We start from the raw sequence: 15,856 nt of genomic DNA on the forward strand, positions 1-15,856 counted from the left end.
CAATCGAAGCCAAGTATTTTCTTAGCCATGTTCCCAAAGAGTTTTTATGTACTTGAGAGATGCCAGTTGTTTCAAGATGATAATACTTATATACATCCTAATGCACTTATATAGTAGTCATCATGAAGAATTAAAGATTGCCTATGATCTCTAGTTTGAATGATACCAAGGCTTCTTTCTTTGCTGTGTGAACTTGGGCCAACCATTTCTTTAAGCCTCAGTTTGCTTACCAGTGAAAGGTGCTCACCTCAAGGCAGGCACCTATAGATAGCAGCCTCTTGGTAAGTAGAATTACTATTAGTATAAAGGAACTAACCAGATAACCAGGGGGGAAGAGGGAACATACATAGTTAGTTCAAAACCAAAGTGCTTGAGTGGACAAAAGCAAAGGCCAGGGCTGCATAACACTGACATTTTTATTAGAATTCATTTGTAACAAATGGAACTTGTGTCAGCAAAGAACTGATTTTCATACAGACCTCTTTCGCCACCAATGTAACGAAGTAAGAAAATAAAAAGCACGCCTTTCATTCTGTAAAACATTTACGCGTACTACTAATTAGAGGTAATTGTATTTTTTTAACAAGCCATTTTACAAGTTGTTTTTTTTTTTTTAATTTTTCAGTCTATGCATCCAAAACGAGAGCAAAGAACACAACTGTTATTATCTTTGTAAAGACACTCCAAGCTTGGATGGCAAAGCCACATAACAGATGGAGAGAATGGATCTGTACCCTTCTGATCTCTGCTGGAGTATCAGGGCACCCATAAGCCCAAAGGAAACTAAAATCCAAAATAGGAAAAAGAAAAGGTAATGAAAAATAAAAAGCAAGGCCTAAAGCAAAGTGAAACCAAACCAAAAAACAAAAACAAAACCAGGAAAGAAAAAAATCTGTACATTACTGCAGAATTTTTCCTTTCCTTTTTCTATATTGGGTTATTTACATACACACAAACGAATTTCTGAAGCAGTTTCTTACAGATGGGTTCAAGTAATAACATTATTGGGTGTAGAATCAATAGGGCAGTGCATAGTATAAAGGTATAGAAAGTGCAAAGTTCCCTAGAGGCCCTTCCCTCCCCTGGCTGTCCTCGCCATTGTCTAACCATGCAAATCATTTTTAAAAAAGAGCTAAAATAAAGTTCTGTACAAATCACTTTTTATATATTTTGATTTTTTTACCTTTGTAACTAATTACAAAATTATACATAACTACACGTACATAGGTAAATAATAGCACCGTACTGGTTATGATGATGAAAATAATTGGAAACTTGAAAGTTTATGGTAATGGTAGATAAAGATGTTTACCTGGGAAAAGAAGATAGAATGTTTGTACAGAAAAGCAGAGTGGAATGCACATCAATGACAGTAAGGGAGTTAGCTCTCAGAACAGCTCCTGAACAGTAAGATATCTGGAATATTCTCCTCCTCGCTCGTCTATGGTATGCATCCCGTTCATTTTCTTCTTGTGATTATTCTCCCCTTTCCCTTTGCCAAATGGGCAGTTTTGGTTTCAGGGAGAGAAACTGCTCATTGGCCAATCGTTCTGGTGTGCAGTACACCATCGGATTCTACCTGTCCAACATGGCATGTCTGCATGATGCAATGTCTGTCCGACCCCCTTTGTTTCACTAAACGAAAATCATAGCACTGAGTAATCTGGCACTTGGATAAATCTCCAAAAGATACAAACTAAAAGAAAACAACAACAGACCCACATAGTGCACATTCTTCTCCTGTTCTGATGTAGGTTAGAGAGTCTCATTCTGAGGTAGCCTTCTAGATACTTATTATTATTATTTTTTTTTAGTATTATAGTTTTTTTTTTTTCTTTTTCTTTCTTTTCTTTTTTTTTTTTTTTTTACAAAAGTGCTCAAATATGATGCTTGCAAGTGTTTGGTCTCTTGGATTTCATTCTGCTAGTGATGGGAAAATGTAGAAAACAAAACTCCTTCCATGCAGAACATCAATGAAGCTAACATTAAACCAAAATATTTTACCAAAACTCTTTAATAAGAGTTCCTTGGATATTCTGAGTGTTCTTTAAAATCATGTAAGATATGGCAAACTCATGCCATTGTCCATGGCTTCCTATAGAAATTATGTTGAAAAATTTGGGGGGGATATATATATACACATATATATATATTTTTTAATTTCTCCTTTTAGAAAAATCCTAATGAAATAGTAAATATGTTCAAAGTTGACAATCATGTTTGTTAATAAATTAAGTTTGGTGCAGTTACTGAATGTTCCAGAGCAGATTTGGAAGGGATTACAAATAAAACAAGTAGCTTTTCCTGATGTTGACAATTATGAAAGGAAGAAGGGCCCTGATTATCCAAGTGCTTTGGGCTGGTACAATCACTAACATCCCCGACTTGGTTGAAAACTAGGAATGCATATTATTCAAAGAGTTTTTGTACATGTGGTAAACAGATAATGCTTTAATTGGAAGAGAAACACATACGAACAAATAATGAAAATATGAACCAAAAGCTGAAAAGAAATGCTATTAAAATAGGCATCAATTATAAGGCACTCTAAATGCAAAACTAAAACCAAAAGAAAACAAAGTACAGCACTTCCCAGGAATGCTGTATGCCACAAAAAATGTTTCTGACTGAACAGAGTAACATGAGTTTGGCTTTGCCCCTGTTACATATCATAAATGCAAATTTCATAGCACATACTATAGACAATATACAATTGAATACACTGTTTTTTAAACATCTTGATAGCTGATATATTACAACATTCTCTCCTCCTAAAGGGATATGCACTGACCTTTCCCACATGCACACCTCTTAGATATTTAATAATGTTTTATTGCACTAGAGTGTTAGAAATATTGAACTTTGTTGGAAGCCTGGCTAACAAAATAGTATTTGTGAATATGGTTAGGGGGGTGGGGGGAGATTGGGTAGGAAATTAAGGGGGTGAGGTTTGACAATCACTGATGTGCATTCCTCATTTCCCTTAAGAATTAAAATTGTGTGATATTGAGAAATATCAGTATGTCATAAAATTAATAACAAATTGAAAAAGGTGTTACAATAGCTTCTCTACCTTAAAAAATTTAAGAACTAAATCATGGAAGAACTGAATGATAGCTATATCTATCTTTTTGTGTGGACACACTATATATACATAGACACCCCTATAAAATATGGATATATATGTATATATGTTAGCAGCAACTTTATACTTTGCGCCTCCCTGTTGATTCCAAAGAACAAAACAAAGTTCTCTTTGATTATTTGAAGAAAATGGGTACTTTCTCAGCAACGAAAACCAGACAGAAGTGTAAAAGTAATACCAGACAAGACCGATACTGTAGATTAAGAGTATTGCACAAAAATGTGCAAATTTTCCAATTATTTGATATTTCTACAGCAAGGTATCACAGATAACAGTTCTACAGCTTAAAAAAACCTACAATTTGGAAATAAAAAATGAAGAGTTATGTAACTTTTTTAAAATTCACTTTATCGAATGATACATTTTGTTAAAAAAAAAGTTTACACAGTTAAAAATGAAGCACAGGTCAGCAGTATCTTTACAATACTAAAAAACTAAATCAAAGACTTTCTTTTTAAACATTCCCCACCCCCTTTCCCCCTAAAATGTTATCATGAGTAGTATGCTGGGAAGGGGCGATGTCAAAGCAGAGTCCATTTTGTCATGAGAAGCCAGCAAAGATCTTGCCCTGAACTGCTGCACTCAGGCCATTTCTCTTTGCACCCATCAAGCAATCCTGAACAAGATGGCGGTTCTTTGCTGTGATTTCTTCTTCCCTTTATTTTGAATCCTTGAGGTATCTGTAAATAAAATCCTTCAGATGCCTCATCAGTCAGGACTCTATTATTTCTCAGGTTAGATTATTAAACTGTGAATTCTTGGTCCACCCGGAAGAGTTTGTTTTTTTAAATTTGTTTTGTGTGTGATAGTCCCACTAAGTGGTTGTTAGCTAGAAGTTAAGAAGGACTTCTCAAATGCCCTGTATGGCTCAGAAGAGACTCCATGGATATTGAAGGGCTTGCAGTAAAAATCCAAAGTGGGTCAGGGATTTCTACGTTGCATAGTGATCAAAGCTGCCCAGGTACTCTAGCGCGGCTCGATAGCAGAATTGATACTGATCCTGCCGGAGACAAAGCATGGGGAGAAAGAAAAGGGGCCATGAGTACATTTTAACAGAAAAGTGGAAATCGATGTTGGAAGACAAAGTTACACCTAGATGGGGGCAAAATCACTGCTTTCGCCAATCAATTCAATCCAATGACCAATTGTTTTGTTTTGAGCAAAGAACCATTAGCCACATGGGGTACTTATTAACTTCACCACTCAATTCGACTAAAATAGTCTCCTAATTCCAAAGTAGTAACAGCTCCTGTGAACATTATCTTCCAGACATATGTGAACTGTTCTCCAAGGATAGTACCAGACAATTACCACCAGCTAAACATGGGAACTCCTTATATGTCACAGCCGTCTTTTAAAATTATCTAATTATTTGAGGTAAGTAATTTTCAGTTCGCATATTTAAGAGAGGCCTATGCAGACACATATTGTCCTGAGGAAAATGTGGTTTCATTTATCTTCTGGGCTGTTGCCAAAAACATTTGAATTAAAAAAAAAAAAATCTTATCAGACAGTAGACCTTGTTGCCTGCAATCAGAATTATTCTCCATTGTTTCTGATGTGTTTATATAAGTGAGGGAAGCGGCCAAAAGGTATCGTTGTGATGAACATCAGGCACACAAAGCCGAATACACAGGGCGCTGAACTTTTAGGCTTTTCATCCCTTGAAAATGGCATCACAAGACTGGCTGCCCATGTCAAAAAGTACCTGTGCCATTTGGCCTAATTCATTGTGATGGCTAGTTAGTTGCCTGTTCTAGAAAGACCCACACTAAACTAAAACAGCATGAAACATGTCCTTTTTCAGACAGGGAAGAACACTGTCAAATGGGAATAAGTGGGGGCATTATAAGATAGAAAAATTATAATTTACAGATGAAGAAGGGGTGAGAAAAAGTAGGATTTTCCCCGTAAAAGAAACTTATTTTCAGTAGCCAATGGGGCTGAAAGTAGATAGTCTCTATTTTGCTTAAATGTGCATTTTTCTACAATAAAAATGGTAATGCAAAATAAATGGAGTTTGCTTTCCTATCTTGTCACAGTAAGTTGCTTGGCTAAGTGTTAAGGCTTTCTAAACGTCCAATTTCCCTCGTCACCCCCAACACCCATTAAGTTTGTCAGGCTGACATAATGTTTTGAGTATTGCAAGCCAAATGCTTGCACTATTTTGAAATCAAAGTCTGGAAGATACTGTGGGTTATGAATTTAGGAATACATACAAATTGTATAATTTGTTGGCCTTTTGAGAAACAGAAACACTATCTATCACTTATATTATCCTTAAAATGAAGTCAGTAGGTCAGACTGGCTAAGTCATGAATTCCTATTATTCTGAAAAATATCAGAACTTTCATAACAATTCTTGGAGTAGACAATGGAAGGCTAATTTCTCTAGTGCATATCCAGGATGCAAATATTTTAAAATACCATTATTAAGAAATGAAATATAGAGCAGTTGATAATACCTAGGCATATAGAAGGAGAATGGAGGCATAAAATGGGCCAAGGGTCTATTATCTCCCAGGTATATTATCTACCATTGGGCTTTTTACATATATTAAATTCGTGCAATGTATATCACATTAATGTATATATATATATAATGAATTATATGAAATTGCCATTTTTATAGGCCCCAAACAGTGACAATTTAACATGGTTCAATCTAATACGTCATCTTAGATAACTTCCAAACCAGCTCTAAGACATTGACACTGTCACTCCCATTTACAAAGGGGGAAAATGAGGTTCAAAAATATTAAACAACTGGATGCTTTTCCTGCAGTATTTTCCTGCATTTTGCCTCTGGTGTTGAGAGTCTCTGGACTCTAGGAGATCTTGGCAAACAAAATGTATTATTTGGTTCTTGAGATGTGACAAACAAACTCCTGGAGATTTTTCTTACCTCTGTCTGCACCATGGCTGGTCGTTGCGTTCTTAACATTTTGACAGTCTGGAAGATATCTACTACTCCTTCATATCTCATTCTTTCCAAAACAATGCTTAGTGTTATGAAGACTCCAGTTCTTCCAACGCCCGCACTGTCATAATAACAAAGACAACATTACTGGATGAGACACTCACGGTCTCGGCCACATTTGCTTGGAGGTGGACGTATGTCCACCAGCTTCCATATTACATTGGGTTCTACTACAGCAATGTTCAGGAAAATGTGGTGTTGGGTTCATGAAATGATTACTCTTAAGACAGTGTGCCATGATAACAGGTGAGAATGAATGTGGAGTAGTTAGGATTAAGTCTTATAAAATATAATAACCTTTCAACTGGGATTATATGTCATTTTGGAAAGGGCCAGGAAACATAAAATAAATGGATAAAAGGAATGGTAAATAAAATACAGATTTATACTCTTCACGTAGATCCTGAAATTTTAGACTTTGCCTGCTTAATATTTTTAAAGTATGAAATAATTCATTTTTTTTGAATTTTATTTATTTTTTATACAGCCGGTTCTTATTAGTTATCTATTTTATACATATTAGTGTATACATGTCAATCCCAATTGCCCAATCATCATGCCACCACCACCCCCTCCCCCGCCACTTTCCCCCCTTGGTGTCCATACGTTTGTTCTCTACATTTGAAATAATTCAGATAAGGTAAGACAAACTGGGTGCCTTCAGATTTTCTTGTAGTCACTTAAGAATCTGTGCAACATGTCCCATCACCTAGACGTAAAAATAAATATGAAGGTATATAGACTATTCAAATTCAGACATCAGTTTTGATATGAGAAAGGAGATTCTATCAATATAACAGGATTTTTGACATGGGATCCTCATTTAGTCTTTGGAAGGGTCTATGAATATCTTATATGTATGGATTGTGTAAATATATATATATTTTTTTGTTTCTGAAACTTACAACTTTAACAGATTATCAAAGGGGTCTCTAAACTGGAAAAAAATCAAAAAAGAAGAAGAAGAAAAAAAACACAGTGGTTAAGAGCCACTGAGCTATACACTTATCTACTATTTTTAGATGTTCAGTAGCTAAAACACCAGGATTCTTTCCACCACGTTAGCAAGGTTTTGAGTTTCTGTTTTCTTTAATGTTTTAAGATGATTCCAGAATTGTAACAGCAGCAAGAGAAGAAAATTAATTCATAGCTTTTGTGCTCTTAGGAAGTAGGAAAGCATCTGGAGGTTTAGGTAATGAGGAAAAGAGTGAATAATCTGAAAAATCCCTACATTTTTGGATCCTAATTAAATGGCACGTGTAATGCTTGGGTACAGGCTGTAGAAAATGGATGGATTCATTTACTTCGGGATGTAGTTGATATATAAATAGTGTGTCCCTTTATAAACTGGGTTTTCTAAAGAGTCCTAACAGAAATGTAAGTGAAGCTTTAAAATCCATAGGCAGGTTTTACGGAGTGACTAAGGATAACCAGGCGCAGTCAAGGCTCTCTGTTAAGCTGGAGTAGATGACCTTGAAGGTCCCTTTCAACCTTGAAAGTCTCTCTTAATCCTGAGAGACTGTGATTTATGATCTTTTTGTTGAATGGTCCAGGTACTCCAGAGTCTATCTTACCTTGCTTTGCTCGCTCAAATGTAACAAAAATATAGGGTTTCTGGCTTTCTACTAGGTGCTTTCAAGAAAATAACAGACACTGGCCTTACAACTTCCAAATTTATTGACTTTATCCTGTTTTTAATAAGCTATAAATGAGTGGTATTTTTAAAATATCCCCAGATAAGAGAAGATATCTGGAAGTCTTTAAGGTATGTGAATAACATGTCATAGTATACAAAGGAATCTTTGTATATACAAATAATTTTGTGACAAAAGCAATGAAAAGAGACACATGCATACACACACTTATTTATACTTATGGGAATGCCTGAAGTTAAAGAAAAATGTGTTGAACATATTCTTTTCTTTATAGCTTATACTGGAAAATTTGGATTAGGATTTGGGCAAATTATGTGGAAAATTAAGGGGGATATCCAGGTAATTCAAGTCCCGTATATACCACCCACTTTGTCTGAATATCGAGTCCCTGCATCATTTCCTACATGCTCTTTGGTGGTCTAGAGCAAAGAACTTTGGATAAGCTCAACACACAGCAAATGTGTATAAACAAGGTCTGCTTCTCATTTAATAGCACACTGTGTGTCCCAGAAGGGGTCTTGGAGATCAGCTGAGAAAACTGAGGTCTAGAGAAATTTCCCTACTGTCACAGAGCTACATGATGATAGTAGTGGGACTAGAGCTCAGATGTTTTGAAGCCCATGTCTAATATTTCTCCTGTTTTGCGACCTGTCTCCCATGTCACTAAGAACTGTAGTTTGGGATTCTGGGGGGGAAGCAAAGTAAAATTTTTAATGAACTCTTTCAAGATTTTGACCATAAAGAGATTACAAACTGAAACTAAAACATATTAGGTGAATTCCTTTTGCTAGAAGGTTGTTGCATAGTAACTTCCAAAAGCACTAAATTTATGGTAATTGTCCTTTCTGAACTGTTTACTTGCTATTTCTGTTAGCTTCAATGACTTGAATTATAAAATGCCGTGGAAACTATTGAAAATAATTAACTTGAAGGTGCTTCATTTTCTGATATAGCAACAATTTTCAAGCAAATTGCAATTTTAACTGAGGTACCATTCTAATCACTTATTGACTGAAAAGAATTAGTATTGTTATTAAGGCTTAATAACTATTTATGGTTTTCTCAAGAAGGCAAACATAGGAGAAAGATACAGAAAGATAATTATCAGGGTAATGCTATGAAAGCAAAACAAGTGAGGAATGATAAACTGAACAAATTATCACTCGGTGGTGTACAAACAATTCCTGTTACGGTAAAACAGGCAAAGAAAACACAGTTTGGTTCTTTGTTACAAGAGGCAAAATTTGAAGATAAAAATCTTCCTCTGATTATTTTCACTTTGTGGAAAGAAAGAGAAATGAGTCCTTGCTTTAGGGTTTACAATACACTTCTGAGAAAAATAAAAATAAAATTTCAGTTATGCAGATTCACAATAAATTGGTACCAACAATGAATAGACAACAGTACATACTTTCAAAGTTATTGCATTCAGCACAAATGGAAACTCATCATTCCTGATTCTCACCTGCAATGGACTGAAATGGGTCCATCTTGGCCAAACTGCTCTTTTGTTTTATGGACTTGGCCAATGAAGTCAATAAATCCTTCTCCAGACTTTGGCACTCCTTGCTCTGGCCAGTCAGTGAACTGGAACTGCCTCACGGTTCGGGACTGCCCGTCCTTTAGAGAGAAAGCCACGTATCCAACCGCAAAGGAGGACGCCAGGAGGATTCAGCCAGTGCACGGACCACAACAGCAGGCATGATTTTTTCCAAAAAAGGGAAGAAAAAGTTAGAAACATGTTTAACTAGAAAATTAGTCAGTTAGTATCTTACCTGCTATCAACACTGTCTACATTCACATATATTTAAATTGCAAATTTCTTTACTCTCACAATGCCCATTAAAAACCTGAGCTTTCATAAAAAGCCACCTAGTTCCCATGTTAGTAAATGCTCTGAGCCCCAAAGTTTGCCTTCAAAACCGAAGTGGAACATGTACACTCCATTTCAAAATTTTCAGAATCCAATAACTTCTTAATACTGAAAGGAACATCCAGGCATGTCATCCAGACCAGAGATTTTGCTATTGTCATGATACCTTCACATTTGCTGTGTTTGCTTATTTGCAACATTGTCGAATGACAAGTAGTGACACTGAAAGGATCTGATGCAAATTGGGTAGCTGGATTTAACCTGGATGCCCCACACGTCTCAGAGGTATATTTCTAGCCAAGGCAGTATACACAGCGTGTACCAGGTGACTGTGCTGTTGAGCAGGAAGTGAAGTGTCCCTCAAGGAGACAGGAGAGACTATTAGTAGATAAATGTTGTTTTCTGAAAAAGGACTCTTCCTGGCTGACCACAGGAACTGAGGTGTCTGTGCGGGGCTTTAACACGGACAAACCAAAAGCTAGATACAGGAGCAGTCTATCTTTCCTAAAGAGATTGGCAAAATTTCTCTGATTCATGAAGTATAAATGGTTTCAAAAGAAGACACTAAGGGACTTCTGATTCCTTCTGGAATTGCACAGTGTTTTTGGAAGCACAACAAAAGCAGAAGGGACCCTCTGTTTACAGAAGCAGGAATAACGATTATGACCATCAACTTTCTTCCCTCAATCAACAGAGCGAGAGAGAATCCAAATTCCAAGTTTACACGGGGTGATTCTATTTGAGGAGTCCCTGCTCCTAGTTAAGGCTTCAGTTTGGTCCTCCTTTCCACTTCTGTAACAACTCTCTCCACATTAAAGTCATTTTGGATATAGATGTGCAAGTTCCCAAGATTTTGGTTAAGTAGACAAAGACCCAATCCTTCTCGTTCAGTTATATGGAGAAGAGGGGATGGCCCAACTCGAGATGGACATATATCAACCAGCCTGGTGGTTTCCATACGAACAGGGCATATTCCTGACTGGAATCATTTGGGAATAGAAATAAATTGGGAGATCACATCAAGTTTGTGAGAATACTGAGGAATATGAAAGTAACTGCTTGGCCCCATAACAAACTTATGGAAGGTTACCATGGAAGCATGATTTACTTCCTTTTGATTCTAGAAAAGGTCTGAAAAGCACAGGAAGGGAAGCCAGAGGCTAGGTAATACAGATTTGTCTTCCTCTGATTGTCCTGGGGATTTCATTTCTGACCATAGTTGTTTTTAACAGCATGTGTACAGACCTTTACGATTTAGAGGAGAGACCACCTGACTCCACTTAAAGGTTACCTGTTTAACAATACTGTATTCTCAAGTGCCAACTTGCTTTCTAAACTGGGAAGTTGAGATTAGAAACATACTAGGAGCACAAACAGCAAATGCTATGGCAGCTAAGAACATTATACAATCACAGAGAGGCTTCAAAACAAAACATAGGAACAAGTTCCTGCTTCAGTGTTTCTTGTCTCTGCCATTTGCAGGGCCTGGCTCCTACACTTTGCCGTCAGAAATGGTTGGTGAGTTCGCTTGGAATGCACTCAGAGTTTTCACTCACATATCTAGCTTCAGATTCTGAAAGGGATGCTTTTTCCTTTTTTTTTTTTAAAACAATGTGTCACCAAGGCATGCTTGCTTGGGCAACTCAAAACGAGACCTAGGGACTTAACTGTTGTCTTGAGTATAGTCACCTTCAGAGTAGTTAAGACTTCAGACTTTCTGGGATTAACAGGTCTGTCACCTGGGCCAAGCAGCCTGCTAACCAATTTCTCTTTCACTTTAGGTCAACAGCCAGGGCCAGGCTTTGGGGATTAGTAGACAATCTCTAAACATGAGTCTTGGTTGAGAAAGCTGCTTTCCAACAAAAACAATGGATCAAGTAAATAGCTCTACCCTACAGTTTTATTCAACCCACCCACAGTGACAGTTCCAAAAACAAAGCAGGGCTTTGGACTGACCCCACTCTCTCCTAAGATGTCTTTGTAATCATGGTTTGAAAGTGGCCAAAGGCAAGGATATTAAAGTTTATGCATAGAACATCTTACATCAGGGCTGAACCTTGCACTCAGCAATCTAGATAAGAAATGCAGAATGAAAATTAGCCAACAAGGGTCGTGGGTGCACAGCTCTCATGGACAGACACATTAGCACACCGAGGAATAAACCATGCCAGGAATCAAATTAGAATGTGTAAAGCTTGTCAGATTCTTCTAAAGAATGCCATTTGCTCAGCAATTTTAAAATCATACCAAATTAACCTCCAAGCCAACATGACCTAAAGGGCTTAGCAAAACAACAACATATTTACAGCCTCAAGTAATGAAGAAGTCAAAAAAGCTCCAAAGAGAATAAGCTGAGGAGGTGAATGTAAGCACAGCCAACCAATCAATAAATGCTTCCCGGCACACACACTCACCAAGCACGTCCCCAAAGTTGGGCTGCCAGATGCTACATTTGAATGTGAGCCAAGCCTGGGCTTGTGAGAAACCTTACAGGACAGGAGAAGTTACTCTTATGTTTAAAAAAAAAAAAAATCCTCCAGGATGAGTGATTTCTTTTCACTTTGGGAGTATGGTCACTTGGAAAATATTTCTCCCAGGGATGCATTTTAGACTACTTTTCAGTTAATGGTTAAGAGCATAAGACTGTGCCAACTTACCCTGGCATCTGTGACCTTGAATTCTCTTAGTATATATTGGGGCATGTTGTACTCAGCCATGGGATCTACAACAAAGTACTGGTATCTTGCAGATCGTTCTGCTGGCCAGTACTGGTGACATTTCTCCTAAAAAAAAAAAAAAAAAGATTAATGTCAAGCTACGTAAAGTGTAAATAAATTTTGTTTATCATGTATCTATATATTTAATGTCTTTCTTTCACTAATACAGTTTTAGAATTTAAGGTGATTCCAATCGCATATGACTCATTTTCTCTTTGAAACCATAGGTTCCCTGAGGATAGGGAAATCATGTGGTTCAATATTTGTGCATGTTATCAAGCATAGTACTTGGCATACAGTAGGTGCTTAATACACATCAGTTGACTGAATTCTTCAATAGGGTAAGCATCTTCATACTTACAAGTTAGACAATTAATTACATCAGTCCTCGGACATAATGCTAGTCACGTTAATCATGCATTGATCAACACTGTGTTTTGGAATGAAGAGAACCATCAAGTGTGAACACAGAAAGAAACCTCTGAATTGACCTAGTCCAGTCTCCGTCAGCTGAGGAACCTGGAGCCCACACAGTTTTAATGACTTCAATAACTAAATCAGAAAAGTCAAGTTACTTTCCTAGTTGGTATTTTTTCACTCTCTCTGTGGGCTCTAAAAAGTTGGGTTTTGGATGCATCTCTACCATTGAGTTTATACAAAGACGAGAAAGAAAACATCTCAAGCACATATGGCAGAATGCTTGTATCTATTGAATCTAAGTGGTAGGTCCTTAGGTGTCTCTAACGCTATTTTATATATTTTTCAGAAGAATCATTTTTTAAAAGTAAACCTGAGGTTACCAGATTATATCCTTAGAAAAACTACGTAACTTTCCAACAGTTTAATGGGAGTGGAAGATGCGCAGGTAAAAATTTGCTTCAGAGATGAAAAAAGTCAAGTTCCTTCATACAGAGTAATGATGGCACCCAAGCTCTAGCTTGTCCAGAGCGAAAGGAAGTAAGAACACATTGAGAGTCTAAACAAGCCAGACGTATTTGTCTCTATGATTGTGTTTCACTGGAACAAAAGTACCAGTTCTTTCTTCAAAACACAAAAATGAAAGAACTTGATATGGCTTTGCAAGTTAAAATTCAACACAGTAATGAATGGCCCAGAACACGTCTGGATTACTCTGTGTTTCAAAGAAATGATGCTGGCACTCGGGTTTTTAAAATGAAATCCTCATTTCTCTTGTGGTCTGAGTGTCTTATAAGGAGACACTCACTCTGCCCATCTCACGCAGCTTGGTGAGCATCACAACGATGGTGGAATTGTGCTCCCACAGCATCCGCCAGAAGTCCTCGGTGGTCTCTGCCAAGGGCCCCTGGGTAGCGATGTAAGCTTTCTGTTGTCTGAATCACAGAGAACGAAAAGAGCATGTTGAAGTCATCAGAAAACATGCAAAGTCTTCGCATTTGATATGTAAACATCAAACCAGGTAATAAAAAATGAAAACATTATTAATGCTATTGCAGTAAATTCCCATTAGGATTGTGTAATCAAATAAGAACATTTAATACATTTGGGGGATTTTGCAAAAGAAATTGCTTTGTTAATATGATGATGTATGTCTTTATCATTGTTATTTAAACTTCAGAGCAATGCTAACAGCTCAATTTCATGTGTCATACCAATCACTTAAGAAACACTTAGTTGTGCAACTTCATTTTGTAGAAATGACTCTTACACAATCTACTGAATTTATATAATATGGTACAAACAGTGCCTTTATTAACTCCTTCCACATCCAAATGACTTCTGAAAGAAGAGTGCACATGGACAGATTAAAAACTCTGTGACTGCTTCTTCTTAGTCCTCTCTAAAATAATAAAAAAGCGAATACCAAGGGACTGGATGCTGACCTCTGCAGAAAGAAAACACTTTGAATTGAGATGAAATTCATGCTGGCTGTGAAACTAGGGCACATGTAAATATCAAGGCTTTGGACTGTCAGGGGAGCAAGAGTGTATACCTGTATCCATCAATAAAACTGGCATTGATGTAATCAGATCCTTCTACTCCTCGGATAGGCTGCAGGCATACCCTCGTGGATTCATATGGCATAATATTAACAAGGCGATTTTTGAATTTATTACATGGAAGATTGGCACTGATGAATCTTGAGGTGTGAGCTTTAGAACTGGCTAGACGCTGTTGTAGGAAAAAAGAAAAAATCAAAGATAATTTTAGCCTGTAGCGTGACTTCAGTGTACCCAAGATTCCCTCATTAGATACAAAGATTTTGTTTGCTTTTAAGCAAAGGACTCTTCCAACTGTACTGCTTTTCACTTCTACCTAATGAGTCCATATAGACTATGGAAGTTTTAAATATTATGTTCTGAGAGTACGAGCTCTCAGTTTAAATTAGGGTACAAAAGAGCTCTAGGTATTATTAGGAAGCAAAGGATAGAAAAGGGAAGGAGGAAGAAAGTGTTTTACAGTCAGACACCTGAGGGAGAAGGTCAGGTGAATCTTGTAACTTCACAAATTTGAAAGGTTCAGAAGGACAATTCCAGAATGACTGTTCCTGAATTACCACATCACATCTAATATCATACCTTAAATTCGAGCTCCATCCCTGTGACATTCTCTCCTGTTTCTCTTTGTGTCAGCTTCTGAATGTAGGCATACAAGTTTCTAGCCGGCACTTCGGTATCCCCGCAAGTCACTGCCTCCGACAGTGCATCGTGGATAAAGATGTACTGGTCTTCTGTCTGAACCATGTAATTCCTCTGGGCTCTCATTAAAGTTACATGGCCGTAAATGTCTACAGTTTTTTCATGCTTTATTCTTTCTAACATGGCGTCTATCACAATGAAACAGCCAGTCCGGCCAACTCCCGCGCTACAAGGAAAACAGAGAAAATAAACGTCCAAATGAATCTCCTGGGGAACCAACACATCATAACATTATTCTCATTACTTTTAATTAACGACGTTTTAAATCCATTAATTCTACTCAAATAGCTACTGTGATGATTTGGGGGCATTCTAAACCAAAGGGTAGGGAACAAATTAACAAGTAAAAGGTGATTGGTTTCAAAATGTAAAATTATTAAATCTATAACTACTGTGCTCCTTGATCACGTAACACAAAGCAGACATTAGTTTGAAATTATTATGAAAAAAACACATTTAGGCTTTTTACATTAAAAGATATTTTAAAGCTGGTCAAGATCGAACTAGGCTTTATCTTTTTACAAACTATTTCAGTCTATTTTAGTTCAATTTATTAAAAAAAGGAAAAAAAAAAGAAAACTAGTAAATCATTCAACTTGAAACATTTCACACTCTAAAACTCAGCGAGGAAGTTTTAAAACCAATCTAGTGGGAAGTGTGTAATTAAAATATTAAAATGTTGCTGCATACTCAAAATAGTGGAGTGTATTCTCAATGGAAAGAAATTCTTAATAAAAAGCAATCACTAGAGAGTGTGGGTGTGCTTCTCGCTTTTACTCCTTTTTCTTCCAGAGTTGAATGTATTTTG

At 36.9% G+C, this 15,856-nt stretch overlaps 1 protein-coding gene across 35 annotated transcripts in view; it reads right to left on the reverse strand.

The window, feature by feature from the left end:
- Positions 1-568: 568 nt before the first annotated feature.
- Positions 569-15,856, reverse strand: part of PTPRD (protein tyrosine phosphatase receptor type D) — a 2,145,367-nt gene continuing 2,130,079 nt past the window's right edge. For all 35 annotated transcript variants that reach the window (XM_067744351.1, XM_067744350.1, XM_067744358.1 and 32 more), the window contains 7 exons: positions 14,929-15,214; positions 14,343-14,521; positions 13,596-13,722; positions 12,311-12,436; positions 9,246-9,400; positions 6,051-6,186; positions 569-4,145 (listed from right to left, as the gene is read on the reverse strand). In XM_067744351.1, coding sequence (XP_067600452.1) covers positions 4,077-4,145; positions 6,051-6,186; positions 9,246-9,400; positions 12,311-12,436; positions 13,596-13,722; positions 14,343-14,521; positions 14,929-15,214 — 1,078 coding nt within the window. In that variant the 3' untranslated portion in view covers positions 569-4,076. The remainder of the gene's footprint in view (positions 4,146-6,050; positions 6,187-9,245; positions 9,401-12,310; positions 12,437-13,595; positions 13,723-14,342; positions 14,522-14,928; positions 15,215-15,856) is intronic.

The sequence above is a fragment of the Pseudorca crassidens genome, chromosome 7 (assembly GCF_039906515.1).
Source record: "Pseudorca crassidens isolate mPseCra1 chromosome 7, mPseCra1.hap1, whole genome shotgun sequence".
In the NCBI taxonomy this organism is placed as follows: Eukaryota; Metazoa; Chordata; class Mammalia; order Artiodactyla; family Delphinidae; genus Pseudorca; species Pseudorca crassidens.